The sequence below is a fragment of the Aplysia californica genome, unplaced genomic scaffold (genome assembly GCF_000002075.1).
Source record: "Aplysia californica isolate F4 #8 unplaced genomic scaffold, AplCal3.0 scaffold00167, whole genome shotgun sequence".
Lineage (NCBI taxonomy): Eukaryota > Metazoa > Mollusca > Gastropoda > Aplysiida > Aplysiidae > Aplysia > Aplysia californica.
In genome coordinates, this window is record NW_004797437.1 from 650,239 (window position 1) to 672,110 (window position 21,872).

Here is a 21,872-nt window from a genome sequence, read left to right on the forward strand (position 1 = left end):
CCCTGTAATGTCTGTCTGTTTTGTCTCTCTCTCTCTGTCTCTCTCTCTCTCTCTCTCTCTCTCTCTCTCTCGTTCTCTCTTGCTCACTCTTGCTCTCGCTCTCTCTGTGTGTTTTCCTTCTGACTTTCTATAAACTGCAGCTGTCAAGCTCAGCCTTTGGCATGGTTTGTTTGCCTACCAGTTTCCTTGAAGTGTTTCCGATTTCCCAATTAGCGAACAGTATTGTCCATGCTGTAAGACATTTGTGAGGTGTGCTGACAAAATGAGTTATTTCTCGGATTTTAGCCTTATGGACATAGACGCATCGAATTTATAAGCTTAGTTTGTACAATTTATTTGTAATGAAATGACAAAAGACACGTTGAAGTTGAAGAATCTTAAAACATTAGTTGAAAATCTACAAATTTGACTCTTGTTTTGAATTTCGGCTGATATCTCTATCTGCGGATTGCCGAAAGTAACTCATTTTGTCAGCATGCCTTACATTTACTCAAACTCAGTGCTAATCTTGAGTCATTTCTTTGGCAACGTTTTCTTCAGCAGCCCTAGCAGATCGCAAAAAATCGAGTGGTGAGCCGGATGGAGTGGTGACGGCCGACAAGCCTTCTGGTCAGTTGTCCGGTCAGCTGCCTCCACCCCCAGGTTCTAAGAAGTCACACAGTCGGTCCCTGTCTGGTCAGTACAGGGGAGTCGTGCCTGATGGGCCACCCGCACAGTTCAACTCCACAACTCAGGTATATACAGGGTTGTAGGGACAGTCGAAACTGTCTTAGATGGTCACCCATTGTCAAGGAGAAAAGTAGACATTTTAGATAGGTTGCTTACCCTAAGAATTAGAAAGTTCTGTCTGCTTACTACCTAGTTTTGAGAAATTCGACGTAAAAGTTTTTTAGATTCACATCATGTCAAGCTTTTTCGAATGCATTTCTTTGAATGTCATGTCCCCATAACGACTCAGAATAATGTTACAATTTTTTAAAAGGAAATAAAATATTTGGTGTCTGATTTCATGGTCTTAGTAACTTAAAAGAGGAAAAAATGTCAGATAAAACTTAATAATTTTGAGGTAGCGGGTTGGCCATCTTACCCAGAGGGGGGGTAATCTGTTTATGCAGGTGATTGTTTTATACCGATGGCTGTCAGAGTAGGTTCTCCAGTATTTTGTGAAGAAGTCACACGTTTGAAAATGGATGATAAGAGAGTGTCTCTTGAAGGTCATACTTCTTTACTCTCCTGTGATTTCTGTCTATTGGTCTTCCAAGTGGATGAAGTTTTTAAATTTAAAAACTTACAATGGAGAATAGATAACTGAACAGTTTGGGATTGACAAATGTGTTCGACACGTCCACAATTCAGGTTAACCGATAAAGAAAAATTAAAGGGACATCAGTGTGGGGATGGCAAACTGTACAAGCAATCCGAGATTTCAAGTATTCTGTTTTCAGGTTATCTGTGCCCGACTTTTGTTTTCTGCTGCTTCATATCATTTTAATTTTTTGCTTTGAACAAAAAAACGAGATTTGTCTTTTGATACTTCATCCGTAGGAGAAACCTAAAATTTGATTTTTATGCGACCCTGGTTTGAATCCACAATTAAAAGTTCCCAGACATGGTTTGTCTGAGCAATATTCAATCTTTGTTTGCCCACTTGGCTTAGCCCTGAAGCAGATGGGATGGGCGTTAAAATCAAAGGTGTTGAAAGGGACGTTGAACTTGTATCACGACGTACTTTACACATTCATATGTCCGTCCATCTGCTTTTATTCACAAATTTAATCGTATTTTGGTTTTGACGGAGAAAGATAGAGACCAATAAGAGTGTGTGTTTTTGTTTGTTTGTATATGTATGTGTATATTTCCTTTCGTCTTAAAAGAAAATAAGACATAACATTTTTTTAATGGAGAGAGATAGAAAGAGAATTAGCCATGTGTATTTTGTGTGTGTGTATGTGTGTCTTTGTCTGTCTGTCTTTCTTCACGAGACAAACTTTTTTTGTTAATGCAGGGGAAAGAGAGACCAATGTTCTTGTTTGTGTGTGTGTCAGGTTTTTTTAGGGTTTTTTTTGTATCTCGTTTGTACATTGGCTCAAGTAATGACTGAAGGAAATGGTTAAGGGTTCAGAAAGGCCGAGCTATTATTTTTAGCACATCATGACATGTCTGATTTCCTTCTGGTATTATTGCATAATGACACAACTTTATTGTCTCTTGTTCCCGATGACAGAGCAATACTCGGGATGAATCCCCCCACAACTCCAAGTCCCCGCCTTTCTCCCCGACCCAGTCTCCACCCACTTCCCCAGCCAATCAAAAGCCCTTGCTGAAGCAGCACACGGCCCCCGCCATGATGTTCCCCAACTCCACGGCATCAGGAGGCGGGGCTCCCACTCAAGCCCCGCCCCTCTCCTCATCAAGCATGGACAATATGGACTCCACTGCCCCGCCTGACAGAGGCCATGTGAATCCCGTTGCTATGGGAGACGGTGCGGCTGTTGGTAGAGGTCAGGCTGGTCCGGCGGCGACAGCACCAGGGGGTCAAGGTCACAATCATGGCCACCAGCGACCGTTGAGTGGGGAGCAACAGCCGGGGCAGGAGAATGGCTCCTGGACCATGTTTGAGGACGAGGACAGTCAAAGTGAGTGGAGACTGCATAGCAGCATTTAACTTTCCGCCATTTCCTGCGATCACAGAGATTCCTTCTATTACTTTGTTATTCGGAACTATTTTTCAGTATTCCTCCTGTTTTGATTTTCTTCCCTCCTATTAACTCACTTGCGACTGGGCCCTTTCACCAGTCACAAGCGTTGAAGACTGGCGTTTTTGGGGGTATTTCAATAAATCACCACAACTCTCAGAATTACCCTATTGTAATTATTTTTTGACACAGTAAAGTAACATTCAAGCTTAATCTAATACAAAAAACCAAAGGTGTCTAAGTTTAATACTTTAATTTGTATGATTTTTTAAAAATTGGCATGAATTTGATTTTCCAAAAAATTTCCAGAGACGTGACAAGTGGAATGAAATTCACTACAACAACAAAAATAAAAGTTCAAAGTGTTCTGGTTTGATTTGTATACATGTGCGAGTGTTTGGTGAATATATAAAAGCTGGTCTGTGCATTGATTCAGACCCATACACTGAAAATACATAGACAGATGTACGGCACGGCGTTGTGATTTCGTTGCGCGAAAAACAACACCGGTACTAGTGCTAGATCTAGCCCTAAAACTACGACTCGGGCCGTGTTCAGGTACATATCCAGGATCCTAACTATTAGACACATCATATTCTGAGACACTAAAACTAGTAAAACGTACAGAAGTATAGAAAACGGCGAAATTATGTGATTCTGGTTCATGCGACTTCTTCGACCGTTACTACGACGCGACTGTCGGATTACTATGAGCTGTAGAGAAAAAAACAAAGCGCGAGTTCCGGTCTGTTCAACCCCAGTTGGGGTCACTGTCCTTCACCTTCAATAACTTAAAAACTACCGGCCCCAGAGATACGAAACGAAGTCTAAGTAGCTCAGGCTTGGCCAAACAAGGGTACGAGGCGGGTCTCGCGATCCGTGCGTGATTTGTAGAGCGAAAAAAAAATTCCAAAGTTGGTCACGCAGGGCTCGTGTGACCCGTCGCGAGCGTCGCGGCGGGGGTCACGCAACTGTTGTGTGACCCGTCTGAAGTGAGTTAATACCTACGGGACCGCTGACGAGAATACTCGCGAGCGATATGACCTAGATCTAAACAAAGGCCTGTCAATATTTCCACGAACATATTTATGTTTTTGTTAACCCATTGATTAGTTCTGTTTAGATATTTTGCTTCTGACTTCTGACAATTAAATGGGAAAAGTTCTCGACTTTTGACAATTAAATGGAAAAAGCGGTAAAATGAGTTTTGAAAAGTTTTTTTTCACTGAAACTGATCTGTTCGAGGAAATTTGTATGGACACAGACAGTGTTGACTAGGATAAAGACCTTGATTATTTGGATTGAGAGTTTTCAAATCGAGAAGAAAGTGATGAAAGAAAGATCTGGAACGAGTTGTCATTCATTGAGGAGCTATTTACTCAATGTCTTTTATTGTTGTTGGGAACTGACTCTGGACAAAGGCTTATTATGTAATTGATTGCACCTAAATGACTCAAACCAAAATATTTTTTTTAATGACTTGTAAAGTAAAACGAAACCGTGCTATGAACTACCGTGAAAGCGACCAACTTGTGCCTCATGCTCTCATATGATCTCATGCTGTTAAACTTTTACCAAAGTAACAAAACATATTTTTTGTTTTATGTCTCCCGTGATGATTGTACAAAACATGAGTCTGTTTTGATTTATATGTCTCCAGTGTTGATTGGCTCAGGTTTGAAACAGCACTACAATAGCCTGGAGCCCCCGAACTTTGACTCGTCCTCCATCTCGTCAGAGGCAGAGAGCGTGGACGATGTGTGGAGCATCACGGAGGAGCAGCGAGATTATTATGTGAACCAGTTCAAGACCATGCAGCCGGACCTCAACGCTGTCATTACGGGTCAGTGGTTCTTGTGTCTGGTTGTTAGTCGTACTGTGTAAAGCGCACTCGAGCGCTGGTTTCTCGCTATCGGCAGCCTGCCCGAGCAGTACCAATACCGCTCAGTACACTGCCCCTTGAGTAGTACCGTTCCTTCAGCACTCGAGCGAGAGCGGTGTTCCAACAAAACATAAAAGAGAATCTATTGAAGATCCACGGGACACCACCACCACTTTTTTCACAGGTCTTCAGAGTACTTGTGGGAGAAAGAGATGAATGACTGTAATGAATGGAAAGGATAGTGAGAAGAAAGTTGTAAGACTTTAAATTTATAAAGATTGTTGAGCTCATAAATTTCTATATGCTATGGAAGGATTCACATTATTTTTGATAAGGTATAGGAATGATATCAGAAAAGTAAGAAAAAAATTCTCTCAGGAAAAGTAAACTGTAGTAATTTTTCTGAAAAACTAAAAAGCAAAAAAGAAATTCATGGACAATAAAAGAGGTACTAGTATTAAAATTCAAATTATGAGCTTGCATGTTCCCTCTTGCATGTTTTATAATTTTTTACAGTGTTAAATTTGGATGTTTGTGTTTCAGCTGTTTAAAAATTGTTTTGTTTTAATTTTTTTGGCATTGTTGTTGGGATGGCAGAAAATTTTAACTGCTTTTTTTTTGGTGCTTTTTTGTGTCAGGTCCTGTTGCCAAGCATTTCTTTGAAAAATCCAAGTTGCCGGTCGTTGAACTCTCGAAGATCTGGTAAGATATCTATGCATAAAGACCTCAAAAGACAAAGTCACAAAAATCTAAATTATTACTGTATAATTTTAGTATGTACAATCATTTCATTGTTTACTCTCAAAACAGTCACACCAAACAAGCTCGGTAGAGACCTTTTAAGAAAAGAGGGTACAATAAAAACAAATGTAAAGGTTGTTTTGAACAAGAATTCTATTTTCTATATATCTGAAAATATGACTTTGATTGTTTTTTGTTTGTTTTGGTCTTCTTGTGTGTGTGTTGAGAAAAAGACAATTTCTAAATGATGACGAAGGCCTCAGGTTTGTTTTTATGGGCTTTCACATAATGTTGCTATAAAGCAAAGGAACAATTGAAAGAACTGACTTATTTTGATTTTTTTTTGGTAGAAATGGAAACAACCCCATTTGGAAGCTAGTGCCTTCATGTGAATTTTTCAGGGGAATGGGTCATTGTGACAGGTGGTCCTCTCTTCTTTCTATGAAATAAATTTGCTTGTTTTTTCTAGTGTATCAGGTCTGAAGGTTAATGCACACTTTTCAGGCAATACACTTTTTACGTCATTGACAGGTTTTGTTGCCAGACTTTGTGGGTTCCTTCAATAGAATGTCACAAATTCTCATTTTGAATCCCTACCCAGGCAACTGTCAGACCTGAACTGCGACGGAGCCCTGTCTTTAGAGGAGTTCTGCATCGCCATGCACCTGGTGGTTCTGCGCCGCAATGACATCGAGTTGCCTGAACACCTGCCTATCTCCCTCATGCCATACTCCGCGCTAGCCAGTGGTCAGTTTGTATCTTGTGCTTGTTGTAAACTGAATTTTGTCATTAACGTTGTTGGTACGTGATTTATTTGAGGTTTTATTGAGAAGATATTCACAATTTAAGCAAAGAGGTTGGTTGATTCAGTTGTTGTCTCTATTCCTCTAACATGGTATTTCTGAGTTTGGATTATCCTAAGGATGCAAAATATAGAAAGTCAGTAAAGGAAATCTGTATTAATCCATAATATGTACAACAAGCATTTTCCATATTTGTTCTCCTTATCTGTGTAGATGTGAACCCAAAATAACAAAATACTTATACAATAAGCACAATGTTTTCTATTAAGATATGAAATTGAAGTAATTTCAAAAAAATTGTTAGGAGTTTGGTTGTTTTGGGTTTTTTTGCACTATCAGAATGCATGTGCTGAAATTACTTCTTGTGCATGGGGCATGTAGCAAGATGAAATAAAAAACAAAATGGTCCGACTTCAGTGTGTTTTTGAAGGGATGGTTGATGCAAAAATGGCCAAATTTGTTTGTTCATTTCCTCTCGGAGATATTGAAGTAAAAAATGATTCACACTGTTGTGGAAGCTGACAGATATACATCTGTGATGTCTCAATGAGATTATGTATTAATTAAGAACAAAATTAACTGTAACAATATTTTCAAGAGTCTGTCTTTTAAAAAATCTATTGAGAATGTCCCTAAAATCTGGACAGGTAGGAAATCTCATTAACTATAACTGGTGGCAGCTTGTAGTTTGTGCGTTAGGTTCATGTTGTAAGATGGTATATGCTAATATTCCAATTGAATGAAATGTTTTAGAACATTTCATGTGTATTTCCTGCAAATACATGTTTGGCCTATGTGACCTGAGGAGGTGTGTGTTGTATTCGCCAGATGAGCCGTTTGCCGCAGATCTCCCGCCAGGCAGCACACTTAAACGTGCCACGCCCCCATCTCCACAAAATGTAGCCCAGGTGTGTAACATGGGAATGCTTTACTTATTTTGTCTTTACCAATATTCTGTGCATTAATTACTTTTTCTTTCGCAAAATTCGTATGTGTCTTTTACAGTTTTTCATGCATTAAATAGGGCTATTAATATTTCAGCTTTTCTCTGATTTCAGATTTTTATGCTCTTCATGTTGTAAAAAAAAAAAAGAACAATTAAAGGAGGGGGGGGGGGGGGGGGCTAAAATCATTAGAAATGATAGGGAAAAAAAAGTGTCTCCTATATAATCTATTTCATTCCTGAATCTTGATCATAATATAAGAGCCCATTTAGGCTTTGTCACCATGGAAACACCGAAAGTAATTTGCAAGTACACACTGAAAACACACTGGTTTTTTTCTGAAGGAAGAGCAATGAATTTAAATATCAACTTGTCTTAAGATTGGAAAAACACATAGTGCAAGAGAGAAACAACTTTTAGGTTTGAATTGTTGTTTTTTGAAAAAGTTTGTATTTTCATGTTATCATTTGAACATTATTTCATTTCCAAGTGGACGGCATTTGTTCAAGAGTCGGACAGTTCCAGTGGTGTACCTTCCCCTGCTCATCTTGCTAACTTTGAGTTTGCCAAACCCAGTGCTGATCCTGTGAGTATGAGGGCACAAGATAAAGAGTATGTGGGACAAAAGACAGAGACAATGATATCTCAGTGGGATATGATCAGGACAGGAGATGAATGTACTGGGTTCACATTCATGAATTAAAGTGATTTAACTCTTTACCCTCCACGTGATGCTGATCGATGACGGAAAGAAGTCGTTTCTTTCCCCCAAGCATCGTTGATCGGCTGCAGTGTAATAGAGCTACAAAAATGATGTAGGAATGATTTCCTTGTAGACATGCACACTTGTTACAGTTATAACTACTTTCTGAGTGGTTTGTGTGACATTTGAGTGCGGAAATCTGTTTGTTTACAATGATTTGTGTGAAAAGTCTTGAAAATGTGGAGTTGACCTAGCATGACTACTGCTTTACAGTATTGCTATGATGAGGATTCGAATGATGAATGGGCTATTGGTTTTAGTTCCGATTATGGTGTTTATATTTTATGAACATGTGCAATGGTCACCTTAGGTTTTCTAATTGTCCTGAAAATGTAAAAATGATCCAAGTGTTTTTTGCTGAGATATATGTATAGAACTAATGGATATGACTCCCTTCACTTTTCTCATGTTCTCTCACTTTCTAATTGTTTACCTAACTGAAGTTAATTTGTTTGGTGCCTCCACGCTTATTGTCTCTCTGTTATCCCTTTTGTTGTCTCTAATATCACAGATGATCAGTTGCCCCCCCCCTGTTTTTGTATCACAAACTATGTTTGACTGTGTCATTGTTTTGGCTTCTTCTACTCACATTGCGAAACAAGGTATGATTTCCATAATATGGGCTTGTCAGATCAGATATTACTTTGAATGTAAACAGATATATGTAGTTTTTTAACGTACTTTGTAGATAGAGGATGAAAGTAGTTTCCTCTTGTTTTGATTATGATTTAGTTGTCTCCGCCGAGGAACAAGGTCATTGGGAGATAAAAAAGTTTTCAGGTGGATTTCACAGGACACCGCTCAGCTCCTTCTGACTAGCTTTCTGGATGCAACAACCTTTGTTTGTTCATTGCTGAAATATGAGCCACAGGAAGATAAAAGGTTTAAAAATCAGTGAAAATATACATATATTTTCATCTAAAACTTTTTTTTATGTTAACTAGAAAAATTGTTTTAGATTGAAAATATATGTGTATTTACACTGATTTTTAAATATTTTAAGATTTAACTACTGACCCGAGCCAGCCGTACAGCAAACTGTTGTGAACAAGACCAACTTGTGTTTCGCACGCTCATATGGCCTTACGCAGTTGGGAGCGCCGTAAAACCCTATACGACAACTACTAAAGGTTTTTTTTTGTTATATCACGTGGCAGGAAACATTTGTCTGAAAAAAAATTAATGCGGCTCAATGATTGACCAAGTCTTTGTGATAAATCTCAATTCTCTCTAGTCAAGGGGTACGTTTGTGCATAGATGTTCTATACATCGTGCATGTTGTGCGTTGATTTATGCAATACATTAGATACCATAACACCCCCTCCCCACAAACATAGAGAAGACTTTCAGGGACACTGTTACAGCAGGCTTTAAGGTGGCCATGGTTTTAACGGGGCATGTTTTTAGATAGACAACACTGTTCGATCCCTCGACTGACTCGCATTACTATAGCTTTGTCTTTAATGTGTCCACAGGAGCTGAAGATTGTCCAGCCGGTGGCCGTGCGGATGTCCCCGGAAGGTCTGCCTATGCAGAACGAAGGCGTGGATCGTGGTAGGGCATTCTCAGGTAGCCTGCTTGGTGCTGGGAGCTTGCGCCAGTTTCTCACTCCTCTTTGTTTCTGTCTCGTGTTTCTTGTAGCCCTTTGGTGTTGCTCATCTGCTAAGCAATCTCTGCTGGTGTCACTGCATTACCAGTGTTGCTGAAAATAGGGTACTACCTTTTTCAGGGATTTCTGAAAAAGAGGAAATAACTGTGGAATATTTCAGTCTCTTTGAGTTTAATAATTACCCTCTTGTGTTTAAGAATAACTTGACAACTTTTTCCTAAAAATCCAGGAAGTTCTGTGTCAGCTCAAGTATTGTGTCAATTTTCTGTTAGTGGTTTGATCACAGGAGAAGTAAGAAGGCTTTTCTAACATTGGTTGGTTTTTGGGTTTTTTCTTGTTGGGGTTTTTTTTTTGTTTTTTTGGATGCATTACGTTCTTTCTTTATCACAGAGATTCGAGGCAGAATTCTGTATCTTGTCTTTTTTCCCTCTGTCCTTTGTCTTCCACATGGAGAAATGAGTTGACAGTGTACTAGTGCTATCTTTAACACAGCAATGCAATCCTTGTGTTACCTTTTTCTGCAGTAGCAGCTTTTTTAGTTTCAGTTGCGGTTGCAACAATCCCCTTCCCCCACAGCACAGCTGCTTGTAGGAAACAGTGGACTCCAAGTCTGTCCCACTCTAGCACCCAACCAAAATTGTCGTGATTTTTATGTTGACACAGCAGACATTGTTTTTGTGAAACTGCGTTGGTAAATTTTGTTTTATGCCACTTGTAAGTAGGAGCTTTGGCTGTAGTGGAGTTCTGTATGTCATAATTTTAAGCAGTGTATTTCCATGAATGGACACATATACTTTAAACGAAATGGAGCTATTCAATTTTTAATAGAAGTAAAGTAAAACAGTGACATTAAAGTTTTGAAAAAGAGGGTGAAGAGAACAAGAAAATTAAAGTGACGCTTTTATGAATTTTGTATTTTGTAGATATTTTAGAGGGGAGGGAATCTGTTCCTCAAGTGGAAACAAAAAGCTTATGAACTCTACTCTCTGCTTCCTGAACAAGTAGTCCTTGATGGTCAAAAGTCTTGTGCATGTTGCATGAACTGGTACTTCCTTCTTTACATAAGTATCAGGAGACACAGGTGGTTTTTTTTTCATGAAAATTCTTGAAAAGGGAAGAGATATTATAGATCTACAGATCAAAGATAAATAGTTATACTTAGTGGCGATTATTGTGTCAATGTGCTTCTTTTTACTCAAATAAAGGAAAAAATAAATGAAAAGTGGCATTTGCTTCCTCCCGTTTACTATGCAGAAACTCAACATATTGTCCTTTAGCTTTTTAAGTTCAATAATTTCAGTCCCAGCTTTGCCCATGTCGGGACAATATAGCTTATGATAGTGTGAAGGTGGATTTTCTTATTTATGACATAGATATGTGTCTTTGCATTATATTACTTTTTAAAAAAAATTACTTTCCAAAGTTATTTAAACACTCTTAGAATTTGGCGCTCATATGACCTTATGCAGTTGCAAGCGCCGTAAAACCTCTACTAAAACAAACACTCTTAGAATACGGATGATGATTCTCGAAAATACAAAATCCTTTTCCTAGTATGCGGAGATCGAAAGACACGTATCTGTTTCAGGAGACAAGGGGTGCTTCCGATATTTGTTTCTGTTTCAAGATTCTTGTTTCCCCCTGGTGGTTCTCAGTCAGGGACTTTTAAGACAGATTTGAGTACCAGAATATCTCACTTCTCTCAGTAGGGCAGGCAAACAGATAGAAATGATGTAGAAAGAGCACATTTATTGACTGCATGTAAAACTGAATAGTTTCATCATTTTATGGCTTAAGGAGACCTTAGTGTTTGTTTCAGTACATTTGCCAAAGTTTATTTTCGAAATGTGACCATTTGTGTTCCTTTTGCATGACGCTTTGCATGGCTTGGCTGCAGATGTAGTCACATCTTGTGCATGAAATTATTTGTAGCAAGGAAAAGTTATTTATTGCATGGTATTTGTTTTCATGATTTATTTGTTCCATTTTGTATTTGTTTCACCTGTCAAATGACAAGTTTTTTTTACAGACACCTCAATAGTTTTAGTTAAATCTGTTGTCTTATAAATGCTTTATCAAAATTAAATCTCACAAATGATTTTTCATCATTCAAAGTGTCTTTATATTCTGGCTCTAATATTGTGTTAAGATTTCTTCTAAGTTTCAAGCCCTTGGAACTGAACATTTTATATTTGAAGGGGCATTAGAACAGAGAAGGATTTTGGTTTGATAAAGATATCAGTGTAGTACACTTAACTGAACTGGTTCTAATTTTTTTAGTGGCCTCTTCAGAACAAGGTTGACTTATTTGTTTCAAGAAACTCTATATGTGCTGTGTATACATTTTTGTTGTTGACATCTGGCTTTTTTGTAAAGCGGAGAGATTCAATTAATTTTAAACAATTACAGCCTTGAAGTAACAGTTTGCCTGTTTCAAAGTGTCATATATGTCCCCACCAGAAACTTGACTGATATCTTGACAAATATATCTTATACAATAATCTCACATTTATTAAATTTTTAAATAGTGCTTGACTTTAATATTGTTTTTATCTCCAGATTATCACTTTTACTTTTTAAGGTCTCTTATTGGCATCAAATCTTCACTTTGAATGAGGGCATATAAAAATGGAACACATTTATTGAGACATTGAACATGAAAGATTTTTTTCTTTTAATTATTATACAATCGTTAGGGAGAATGACTAAATTGAAGTGAAAAGCTGTTGGAATGAGCAGTTTTAAGTTTTTTTCTAAGGCAGTGTGATATGCGAAGGAGTTTTGAAAACATGACTGTTTTCTCTCTTTTGTCTAAAGATGCACCTTGTGCTGTGTACTGCTGACACATGACACAGTTGTAAGGCCATAGATTTTGTACATACTGAGATCAAGTTAGATGCTCTTTCTTTCCTTCATCACTCAATACTGGCATTATCTGTACATTGTCTCACTTTTTCCCTTTACACTGTGGAAAACAAGAATGTTCTCATGCCGCTCCTCAATTTTCATTCCGTTAATTTTATTCAGGTAAGTCGTAATGACAATGCAACAGATCTGTATGCTTGCATGTATTCGTCCGTTTTGATGATACTTTGTCTAGTCAGTAACAAATGAAGGGCTCAGTCGAAAATCTAGGTGTCATATTTTTACAATTTTGAGCAATTGCAAATTCAAAGTGTAGGAGGCTTACTACAGTGAATTACTCTTGTTATCTAAGTCTGTAAAACCTTTTGGATATCAGTATTCTTGTATTTTGATATCTTTAGCGGTAATGGAGCTATTTCATAACAAATATGTTGAAAAGTGGTGACTCCACCCTGATATTCACAAAAATGATGACCCATCCAGTTCTTCCATTGAGCCTTTGAAATGTTTCAGCATTGTGTTACTTGTCTGTCCTATGGCTCACTGTACGCTATCGACAGTCTTGACTTGAGCGGCGTGATTCGCCGTCTATTGTTATGTGTGTCCGTGTATGCGTATGTCAGTGTATGTGTGTTCACAGACTCGGCCGTGCCTCATGAACCTGGGGGGGCTGATCCTGGGGAGCTCACCCCACCCCTCACCAAGCAGCGCGCCAACACAGAGTCGCATCCCCTTGATTCTAGTCAGTCGGAGACTCCCAACTCCAAATATAGCACACCAATTCAGGGCCGACCAAGGCCTGTGCCGCCTAAGAAGCAGAGTGCAGGTATAACGACTGCAGTGGAATTGTTGGGAATATACCATAATACCATACTTGAAGATGGGAATAGAATACCTAGTCCTTTTCTTGGGGGGTGGATACAAGAGGGCTGTGGTCTTCAAATGTGGAGATGTGAAAGGAGTGGGTTGGTTGGGGGGGGGGGGGGGGGGGGGGGGGGGGGGTGAGAGGAGAGAGAAAAAGTATGACAGGGCCAAGGGCAGGAATTTATATGAAGGGGAATGGGGAGGGAAGGGGCAGAGGAGAGAGAATAAGAATAGGGAGGCTAATTCATATAGTCTAACCAATTACCCAATTGCGCAGCTGTGTACCATATGTACAAGCACACTTTTTCCACAATGATTTTCAGATTTTATGAGATTTTCTTGCAGTTAAATGTTCTTGTTCTTCAGACGAAAATTTACTTTGGCGAAAGAGATGCCAAAAAAGTAGAGGGTTTTGGAGTTGATGAAATTTTTGCTTTGTTGTCCAGTATAAATCTTATCAGCCATAGGTCAAAATATAACTGCAAAGTCATATTCTCAATTCAGTTAGAGAAATATTTGTCTAACAGGATCACCGGAAAAGGGAACTACCTGTGCTGTGTTCACAAGTTAGAACAATAGAATGGAAAAATAAAAATGAAAGGTCCAGATGCTTCTTGCCTAAAAATTGGAAAAGATTTGGAAAGAGTGGTATAATTTGGGTGATGATTTGTCTATAATCGAATGTGGCCAACAAAATCAGAGTTTCTTAATTAAGCACAACACAAATGGGATGAATTAGAATGAAAAACACTCCGACTATATGAGACATTTTATTTGAATGTCTTTATTAGATGTTTCTGTGGCTGTATTTTTTTTTTCTGCTTTACCAACGAAATGTTTTGAGCTTTGTGTGTATATTTCTTTATAAGACACATGACTTTATATTTTTATATGGTTTTATATTTGATTGTTGAATAACTCTTTGTAATGGGATGAAATGATGTCTTTTCTAGAGTTTGAAAGTGTTGGAATGTGGGTTGTTCTGTTTTGTTTCTTCTACCAAGTCTTCCCGTATATTCATCAAGTCATTTTGAAAAAAGATTCCATGCCTGTTTTCATCTAGAAAGGACCTGTGGGGTTCCACCTAAAATTGTGTCTAACCCTTAGAGTAGTTGAATATGTTGATGTTTGTTCCATGGCTTTTTTTTTCACACAAGTTTTAACGTTCGGTGTTGATGTCGTGACTAAAGTGGTTTGGGTTTTTCTCTGTCTCGGTGTCGTCCCGCTAGTCCATTGACCCAGCATGTTGTGACAGTCGCGCCCTGTCTTTGCTTTACAGCAACAAAACCACTGGGGCTTGTCAAAAATCACTGGGTGTGTCTAAACTCCACCCCAGCCTCGTCCCACGCTTGTCACACCTCCTCACACCCCTCCCCCTCCTTCTCCTACTCCCCCTGTCCCCTCCTTCCCTTCCACTTACCTTTCCTCTTACCACAATGACCTATTGGGGGGAGGGGGGGGGTTGAGGGTGCCACCGGTAGGTACTACTTCTTTTACTTCTTTTTTCCCCCTCCTCTATTGTTCTGTCTCTCTATCTTGCTACTTCCCTGCAATTAATGGCTGTTATCATGTCGATGTGTCTTTCTTTGTTTACTCTTGATTTTGAAATATTGTATAGGAAAGGTATTTGCCATTTCTCAGATCATTGCTACTGAACTATGGATTTTAGTGCTGGGTTCTCTCATCTGTATCTCGCGGGTGGTTGTGGTGGGGATACTCTAATGTGGTCTGTCCCTCCTGCTTTCTCTCTGTATTACTAATGTTCTAATCTGTACTTGTGAGATCTGTGCACCGTCCAGCTGACTGACCGTTTTATTCTATACGACAGACACAGGTGTGGGGCCTACCCCACCATGTTTGTGAGGGAGTACATTGTGTAGAGGGTTGTTCTTTCCTCTTTGTTTTAGCTTCGTGGGTTTGTAGGACTTTATTGATTAACTATTTACAGGAAGGTTGTCCTGTGTATTATGTATGTACTTTTTTCCTTTTCCGTTTAACATGTGTATTAGATTTGAAAGGGAATTATCCAGAAAGTTAATTAGCCTCTGTGCTTAAGGCCCACCAAACGGAAAAGATGAGCTTCAATGTCTGACACACTTTATTCAGACTAAAAGCAATTTTTAAATGTATTATGGATTGATTTAGTGTGAAACCAACGCTAAAAGTTGTCTAATACAAAGATCCTTTTTTTTTTTTTAAGGAAAAATATTTTGCAACTGGTTTTGTTTTTTGGGGTTGTTTTTTTCACATTGAGCGATCACAGCTTTGAGCTATGGGAGCTGGTTTTGCTTTCCAGCACAATCTGAATCCTCTAAAACAGAAGGGGTGAAGTGATATTGACCTATGATAGAAGGAGTGAGAAGAAAAAGAGAGAGGGGAGGGTAAAAGGATCACCATTAAAACTGTGTTCTTTGTATTATTGTAGAGCACTTTGTAGAAATGTGCTAAATAGAAATGAATGTATTATTATAATTATTATGATTTCTACTGGCCACTCCCCACTTCCAGTGCCTGTTGTGGTTAGAGGTCAGCTCCAGCCTCCACCAGGTACCCCAGCGGACGCGGTCAGCTCCAACTCTGAGCAGAATGCCTCGGGACACAGTAGTCAGGCCCCGCCCACCCCACCCCCAAGGCCCCCACATGGAAGGAGCATGTCTGTGGATGTCAAGTCAAGTAAGCTGTTCTTATCATGTTGGACCATCGTCATCATCGAATGTGAGGCAGCATGGTGAAATCGGGTGCTCATCAAAACAGTGAAATCAAAGAAACCGGCATTTTTGGGGGGGCGTTAGGAAATTCATTTGTTCCAATTTCCTTTTTTGGCTCAACACTTTTTTGTCCTTTCGAAAGGCTTTTACGTGTGGATGTTTTCACAAAACGTTCTTAAAAGGCATGAAAGATGTAAATTTCCAGTTTCCAAGGACTCTCAAGTTTTGGGAGTCTCCTAAGTTTAGCGGCCATTTTCTTTCTCATTTTACCTCTCATACCAGGCAACCCCCACCTTTAATCGCAATTTTCTCAACTTCTATTTTAGATAGGTGGGATTTTTTTTCCGCCAAATGCAAGACAGATGAACAAATTTTGAGATCATATTAATAACTCTATATACCCAAAAATTGATGAGCCCCTGATTCCACTGACTTATGACACAAATGTCTTGTCTGGACATTGGTGGTTTCAGCTTTTTCCTCCCCCTTATCGTTCATGGCCCTCATGAATGAAATGTTCATTTTCTTGATAGTTGTCTTGGTGTTATTTTTCATAAATCTTGAGGACTGGTGTTCTCGGCTTTTCTTTCCTTCAATTTTTCTGGTCATACTTAGTTGTTCCAAGCCTTTTTTTCGGAATACATACTCCATGAATATCATCATCCGCCTCCTTATTGTCTTAAAGGGTGATATTATCATGTTTGCCGTTCCCAACACTTCTTGGTTTGTCTTCTTTTTTGTCAATGATATTTTCAGTGTTCTGCTTATGGACCACATTTCATTTGCTTAAAATTATTTTCTTTTGATATTGTTCCGACACACATATGAAAGAACTGAGCTGATGTATGCTTTCGATATTCTGAGTTTTGTAGCTATGACGGATGAAAATAGATGACAATGATATTGATAATATTAATAGATTGCACTGATGTAGTGCATGTCTACTAAAAATAGGCTCTTAGGCTCTTGTGTGCTTTACAATTTATTTAGTACCCTGACAGTGCCCAGGAAAGCATTCAGCACAAGCTGTCTTTCTGCAGGCACTCAAACACAAATGTACTAACAAAATCTTTCACTTACGTACTCATGTTCACCTCACGAATTGTGGATTCGAACTTGCAGTTTTACAGTTATGAGGCAGGCAGCCTAACCATTAGACTAGCAACCGGTACCTTTGTGTGATTTTGAGAAAATACAAAACGTATAATTTTTAGTGTACATTTTTCTAACTTGCTGGGTAAGTGGAAGCTTGTTCCAAGTTTTAGAGTTGTTGAGTCACATTTCTTTTCTTTTCTTCTATTATTTCTGTCTCTCTTTATCTTGCCTTTTTCCCTGTAAGAAAGGGTTGTTTTTTTGTCTATTTGCTTCTTTTCACCCAACAGTTTGAATGACTCCTGGTTTGCACTGATAGAATTTTCAATAAGTTAGGCTGACTGACTATTTCTGGTTTACATTCCTTAAAGAGGTCAGAAGTTAGATTGTATACCGGTATCACTGAACCCGTCAAGTGTGGTGAAGCAACAGACTCATTCGTTGCATGTATCCCCAGTATCAATGAAAGGTCTGCAATGAAAGTTACCCTGAGCAAGGGTTCCAGCGAGTTAACAAACAATTTAAATAGCAATTAAATGTTCACCCTTTTCTCCTGAAAGTTTAGCACTTGGAAGTTAAATGTATGTCCTGTTTCTACGCCCTACGCCGTTTTTATTTTCCGATTTTGACTATCACAGCCTTCTATTTTCTGTTCCTGTGAGACATACTCTTGCCCCACTGCGTACCCTATTGGCCGAGTTGTTTGAAATGGGATTGGGGGGGGGGGGGGGGTGTACTTAACTTTTGCTGAACTTTGTAGGGAGTCAAGGGCTGAACTGTTGATGTGGTTGTTATTCCGTTTTTTAAAAATCTTTCTCATTACAGATGCACAAATGGTAGCCCCGGCTGTGCCGCCCAGAGTCTCTCCCAAGGAGGTCAGTCAGGTCAGTAGTTGGAGATGTGTGGCAATAGAGAAACCTTTCTCCCAGAAAAAGGGGAAGGAAATTGACTGCCCTAAGATAATCACTCATGTTCAGAAATCTGAGGGGTCTGTCTTTGCCTAGGTGCTCTCTTATTTCCCATATCTCCGTTATTAACTTAAATGGGGTTCAGGGGTAATCAGAAGGTCTTTTTTGTAGGTTCATTTCTCTCCCCCCCACCCTACCTGCTCACCCACTTTGTTCCTGTAAATTGCTTTTCCCCTGTATTTTTATTTTGTAAAACGAAAAAAACAGCGTCAAAATTAAATGATTTTATTTTTCCCCCAAATCACATAAAAAGTGCAATTTTCTTGTATTTAAAAAAATGTTTAGTACTCTAAATGTCAGTAAAAAAAAGCGCCATTAGTTACTGCTTTTCTATTTTATTGAGGTGTCTCTCTCTCTTTCTTGACTCAAACTCACACTCAAAATAAATTCTGACCTTTGGAACTTTGGTGTAAACAGGTGAACATACTGAATTTTTATTGTGTTTGTTGTTTTGTTTTTAATATTTTTGTAGCACGGTCTGATGCTTTGACGAAATAAACCGACTTGTAAGAGGCTTTTAAGAACAATTTAGTGATATTTCTTGATACGTAATGTACCATGTTCTGGTGGTTATACCTTGTAATGAGTTACACCTTCCCATCTTTTACGTTTTAATGAGATTTTTTTTCTTGGGTTTACTTTGATAGGGGAAGAGGGGAGTTCATGTGCTGTCTTACTTATACTCGGTGTATTGGATTTCTCCTAGCTGCTGTTTTTTTTGTGGTTTTTTTGTGTGTTCCTAGGCCCAGTCTGCACCGAAATCTGGGGATGTCAGTGCACCTGTTTCAGAGGTGAGCTCATTCGTTTGTCCACTGCTGTTTTGGTAGTTGTCTTTCCAGTTGTTCATGTGTTTACTTTTCATCGCTATTCTGCTGTATGAGTTCTTTGTTTGAGCCCTTTCATGTTGTGGCTGTTGTATTGTTGTTGTTTTTTAATACTTTATGTGTGAGATAGTCATAGCATTGTGCTATAGATATTTGCTTTACTTTGGCACAAACACTCTTGACTGTTTCAGTCAAGTGTTGTATGTGTTGCTCATATTTTAGAAATTATTCAATTGAAAGTTAATGTTTTCTGGGTTCCATTTTACAGAACAATTTTTTTTCATGTCATTTTCTTAAACCACATAGTGAAAAAGCAAGTTCTGAGTTTTGGTTGGCAGGTGGTCAGATATGGTTTACTTCTTTTTTCTTACCAAACATCTATCATCCTTGTCTCTCCTCCTTCTTTTCTTTGTAGTACCTCGAATCTTCAGATGTGATCTATTTTTTTTTGCAAGTGTTATAAAATCTTATGAAAACTAAACTATTTCATGGCAACTGAGCAGTTGAATACAGCAAATGGGATCTGTCTTTGTCCATGGGGTCATCAGTAATGTCTTATTTCTATGGCACCAAGTTTGTGATAAAACGGCAAAGGTGACCCTTGTTGATGTATGTGATGGTTGGTAAGTAATGTGTTTCTGGCATTATGTTTACGATGGCAGCGTCTGCCCCAGGTCAGATTGAAACCGATCCCAGCAGTGCGCAGTGTAGTGCAGACCCACCGACGCAGTGTCTCGCTCGGGGTACTCAGGCTGGTGAGAATTGTTGAGGCACCTCGGCTCGATCCTCGGTGGTAGAGTCTAATCATGGCTGGGCTCGTTCCTCGACAATGTAGCATGCCAGGGAACTTACTAAGAGGCACTAGTTTTTTGCTTCGGTTTTTAGCTTAAGCAGACTTGCCAACTGTCCTGAATTTCCTGGGACTGTCCCGGATTCAGCAGCTAGGGAATTTGAGAGGACATTTACTACACTACTCCAGAATCAGTCCCACTTGATGTCAATTTTGTTCGTTGTTATTTGGGTATCCGTGACTGGGTTTTGAAAAAGTTGGCCAGCCTGCTTTAGTTTAAATGGGTTAGCAGTTGCAGGATCCCAGTGATACATCCTACATTTATTTTTTCCTTCTTTTGTTTCAGTGAGTCTGTGCTACTTTTCCCTTTCTCAAAATGAGGATGATTTCATCAGTATTCTCCTTGTTTACTCAAGCGAACAGTAGTTTTGTCTGGCTGGAGTTTCCTATACTTCCCTGCCTGATTAAGTGCGACTGCTTTGTCTTTTGTGGGTTTGTGATAAGGAATTGGACAAGATAATAACAGATTGAATAACCTTTATTGGTCTGTAGGGGAAATTCTGTGGTTCCTTTCATGTGGAAGAAATGATTTTTTTCTGTTGGCATTCAAATGCTTATAACTTTTACCTGAATCCTGTTCACAGTTCCGTTATTTCTCCTACGTATAGATTTATACAAAATGTATTAGGGACCCTTTTGAAACGAGGAATGAGCCCGCCATGATCAGATTTGTTCTCGGAGAAGTATTTTTACACTTCTGGGAAGCACACTGGACATTGCCTCCGCTTTGTAGAAGAGGAAATGGTTTAGGGAATCTCGGTAGTCATATTTCTTGAATGATGGTTTTATTTTACATTTGAGTTAATTATTTTGTAGCACATATGGGCTGTGTATGTGGTGGTACACATTTTGGAATGCTTTTTTATTTTGATTTAACTCCAGTGTTGTTGTTTTTTAAAGTTTTTAAAAAATATATATGAAATATAAAAGTTATTTTTGTTTCTTGAACATCTTCACTTTCAGTTCCAATTTGAAGGATTGTGTTTGTTCATTGTCTTTTGGTTTTGTTATCAAAAACATTTTTGATAAACGGACAAATGCTGGAGACTGACGTAACTGGGTGAAAACTGCACTATTGTTAAGTTAGGAACAGTTTTCATAGAGTATGAAAGAATGCATGCTTGATGATATTCTGCTTTATAAGTTCTATCTTTCAGTAGGGTCTAATTGAAAAATAACAACTCATTAATCAAATAGTATTTTCTATACCCCTGTGTGTTGCCTAGCCTTACCTCTATCATATGATGCATCATCTCATTCAGATCAGGTTTTAGTGCTAAGGTAGCGCATGGTTGTAGGATGCAAATGGAAGATCCTACTTCTTTTCTTTCCCTGTCGTCTCTGTCAGTCTATCTCTTACTTTGTCTCGACAACATAGCACAGTTGTTGTACGGATGTGCTTCTCTTTACTCAAACTCAAATATGCCAAAGGGCAAGGTTCAGGGTAGGGAGAGGGCCATTTTTTTATTTCTATCAAGATTTGCTCTCAGTCAAGTGCTCCCTCAGGTTTTTCTATGTTTCTTATACAGTGTAAAATGTAAAACGGATAATGAAAAGAGTCGACCATCAAGGTTAAGTTATCTGCATGATTAAACTTTTTCATGGCATCTGGATGCATGTTGTGGAATGATAAATGGGTTGGTATTCACGCTTTGAGCTCAAGAGATTTTTTAGATTTTGACTCGCTATTATCATTAAGGTTATTCATTTTCTTCTGGATTTTCAAGACCCTTCTTCTGTTTGACTGCTTGTCGTTGGTAAATGCAAAGAGATTGTGATGGCAGGAGTTAATGGTATAACCGCTTGCCTGAAATGTGGTTGTTGTGGTTCATATGAAGTAGGCCAGTGGAAAAACCAAGTACATTTGGACTGCTCTATGTAAAACATTATCCACTCATCATTCTTTAAAATGGTGTGTGGGAGTCTCACCCTATGCAGCTGATTTGGAAATACATGTTTTTACTTACTTTGTCTATCCTCTTGTTACTCTAGGGCGTTGAGGGGAGAAAGAGCTTTCTGTCTCTAGCAAGCTGTATGGCCTGGCTGGGTGGAATGTTGTATGTTTTCAGGGTTTCCTTCACACCCCCGATCCATATCTTGCCTTGTACCCTGATATTTTTATTTTGCATATTATAAATACATGTAAAATTGTAAAAGTGGCTTTCTTTGAAAATACACGAATAAGATATGAATGTGAAAGGAGAGTGACTGTTTGAGACTGAATGATTGATATATGGGTACCGAGTTACTTGTAGTGCTGAGG

The 21,872-nt window shown here is 38.8% G+C and overlaps 1 protein-coding gene across 4 annotated transcripts in view; it reads left to right on the forward strand.

The window, feature by feature from the left end:
- The window catches only part of LOC101853235 (ralBP1-associated Eps domain-containing protein 1), a 59,689-nt gene that overhangs the window by 26,752 nt on the left and 11,065 nt on the right, over positions 1-21,872 (forward strand). Inside the window, exons 4-15 of one of the 4 annotated variants that reach the window (XM_035969662.1) lie at positions 544-734; positions 2,225-2,636; positions 4,357-4,539; positions 5,217-5,280; positions 5,921-6,066; positions 6,951-7,030; positions 7,557-7,652; positions 9,305-9,398; positions 12,944-13,129; positions 15,676-15,840; positions 17,793-17,851; positions 18,679-18,726. In XM_035969662.1, the coding sequence (XP_035825555.1) occupies positions 544-734; positions 2,225-2,636; positions 4,357-4,539; positions 5,217-5,280; positions 5,921-6,066; positions 6,951-7,030; positions 7,557-7,652; positions 9,305-9,398; positions 12,944-13,129; positions 15,676-15,840; positions 17,793-17,851; positions 18,679-18,726 (1,724 nt within the window). Of the gene's footprint in view, positions 1-540; positions 735-2,224; positions 2,637-4,356; positions 4,540-5,216; positions 5,281-5,920; positions 6,067-6,950; positions 7,031-7,556; positions 7,653-9,304; positions 9,399-12,943; positions 13,130-15,675; positions 15,841-17,792; positions 17,852-18,678; positions 18,727-21,872 lie in introns of all 4 variants that reach the window. The other 3 variants (XM_005097905.3, XM_005097906.3, XM_005097907.3) reach the window with 3 other exon arrangements.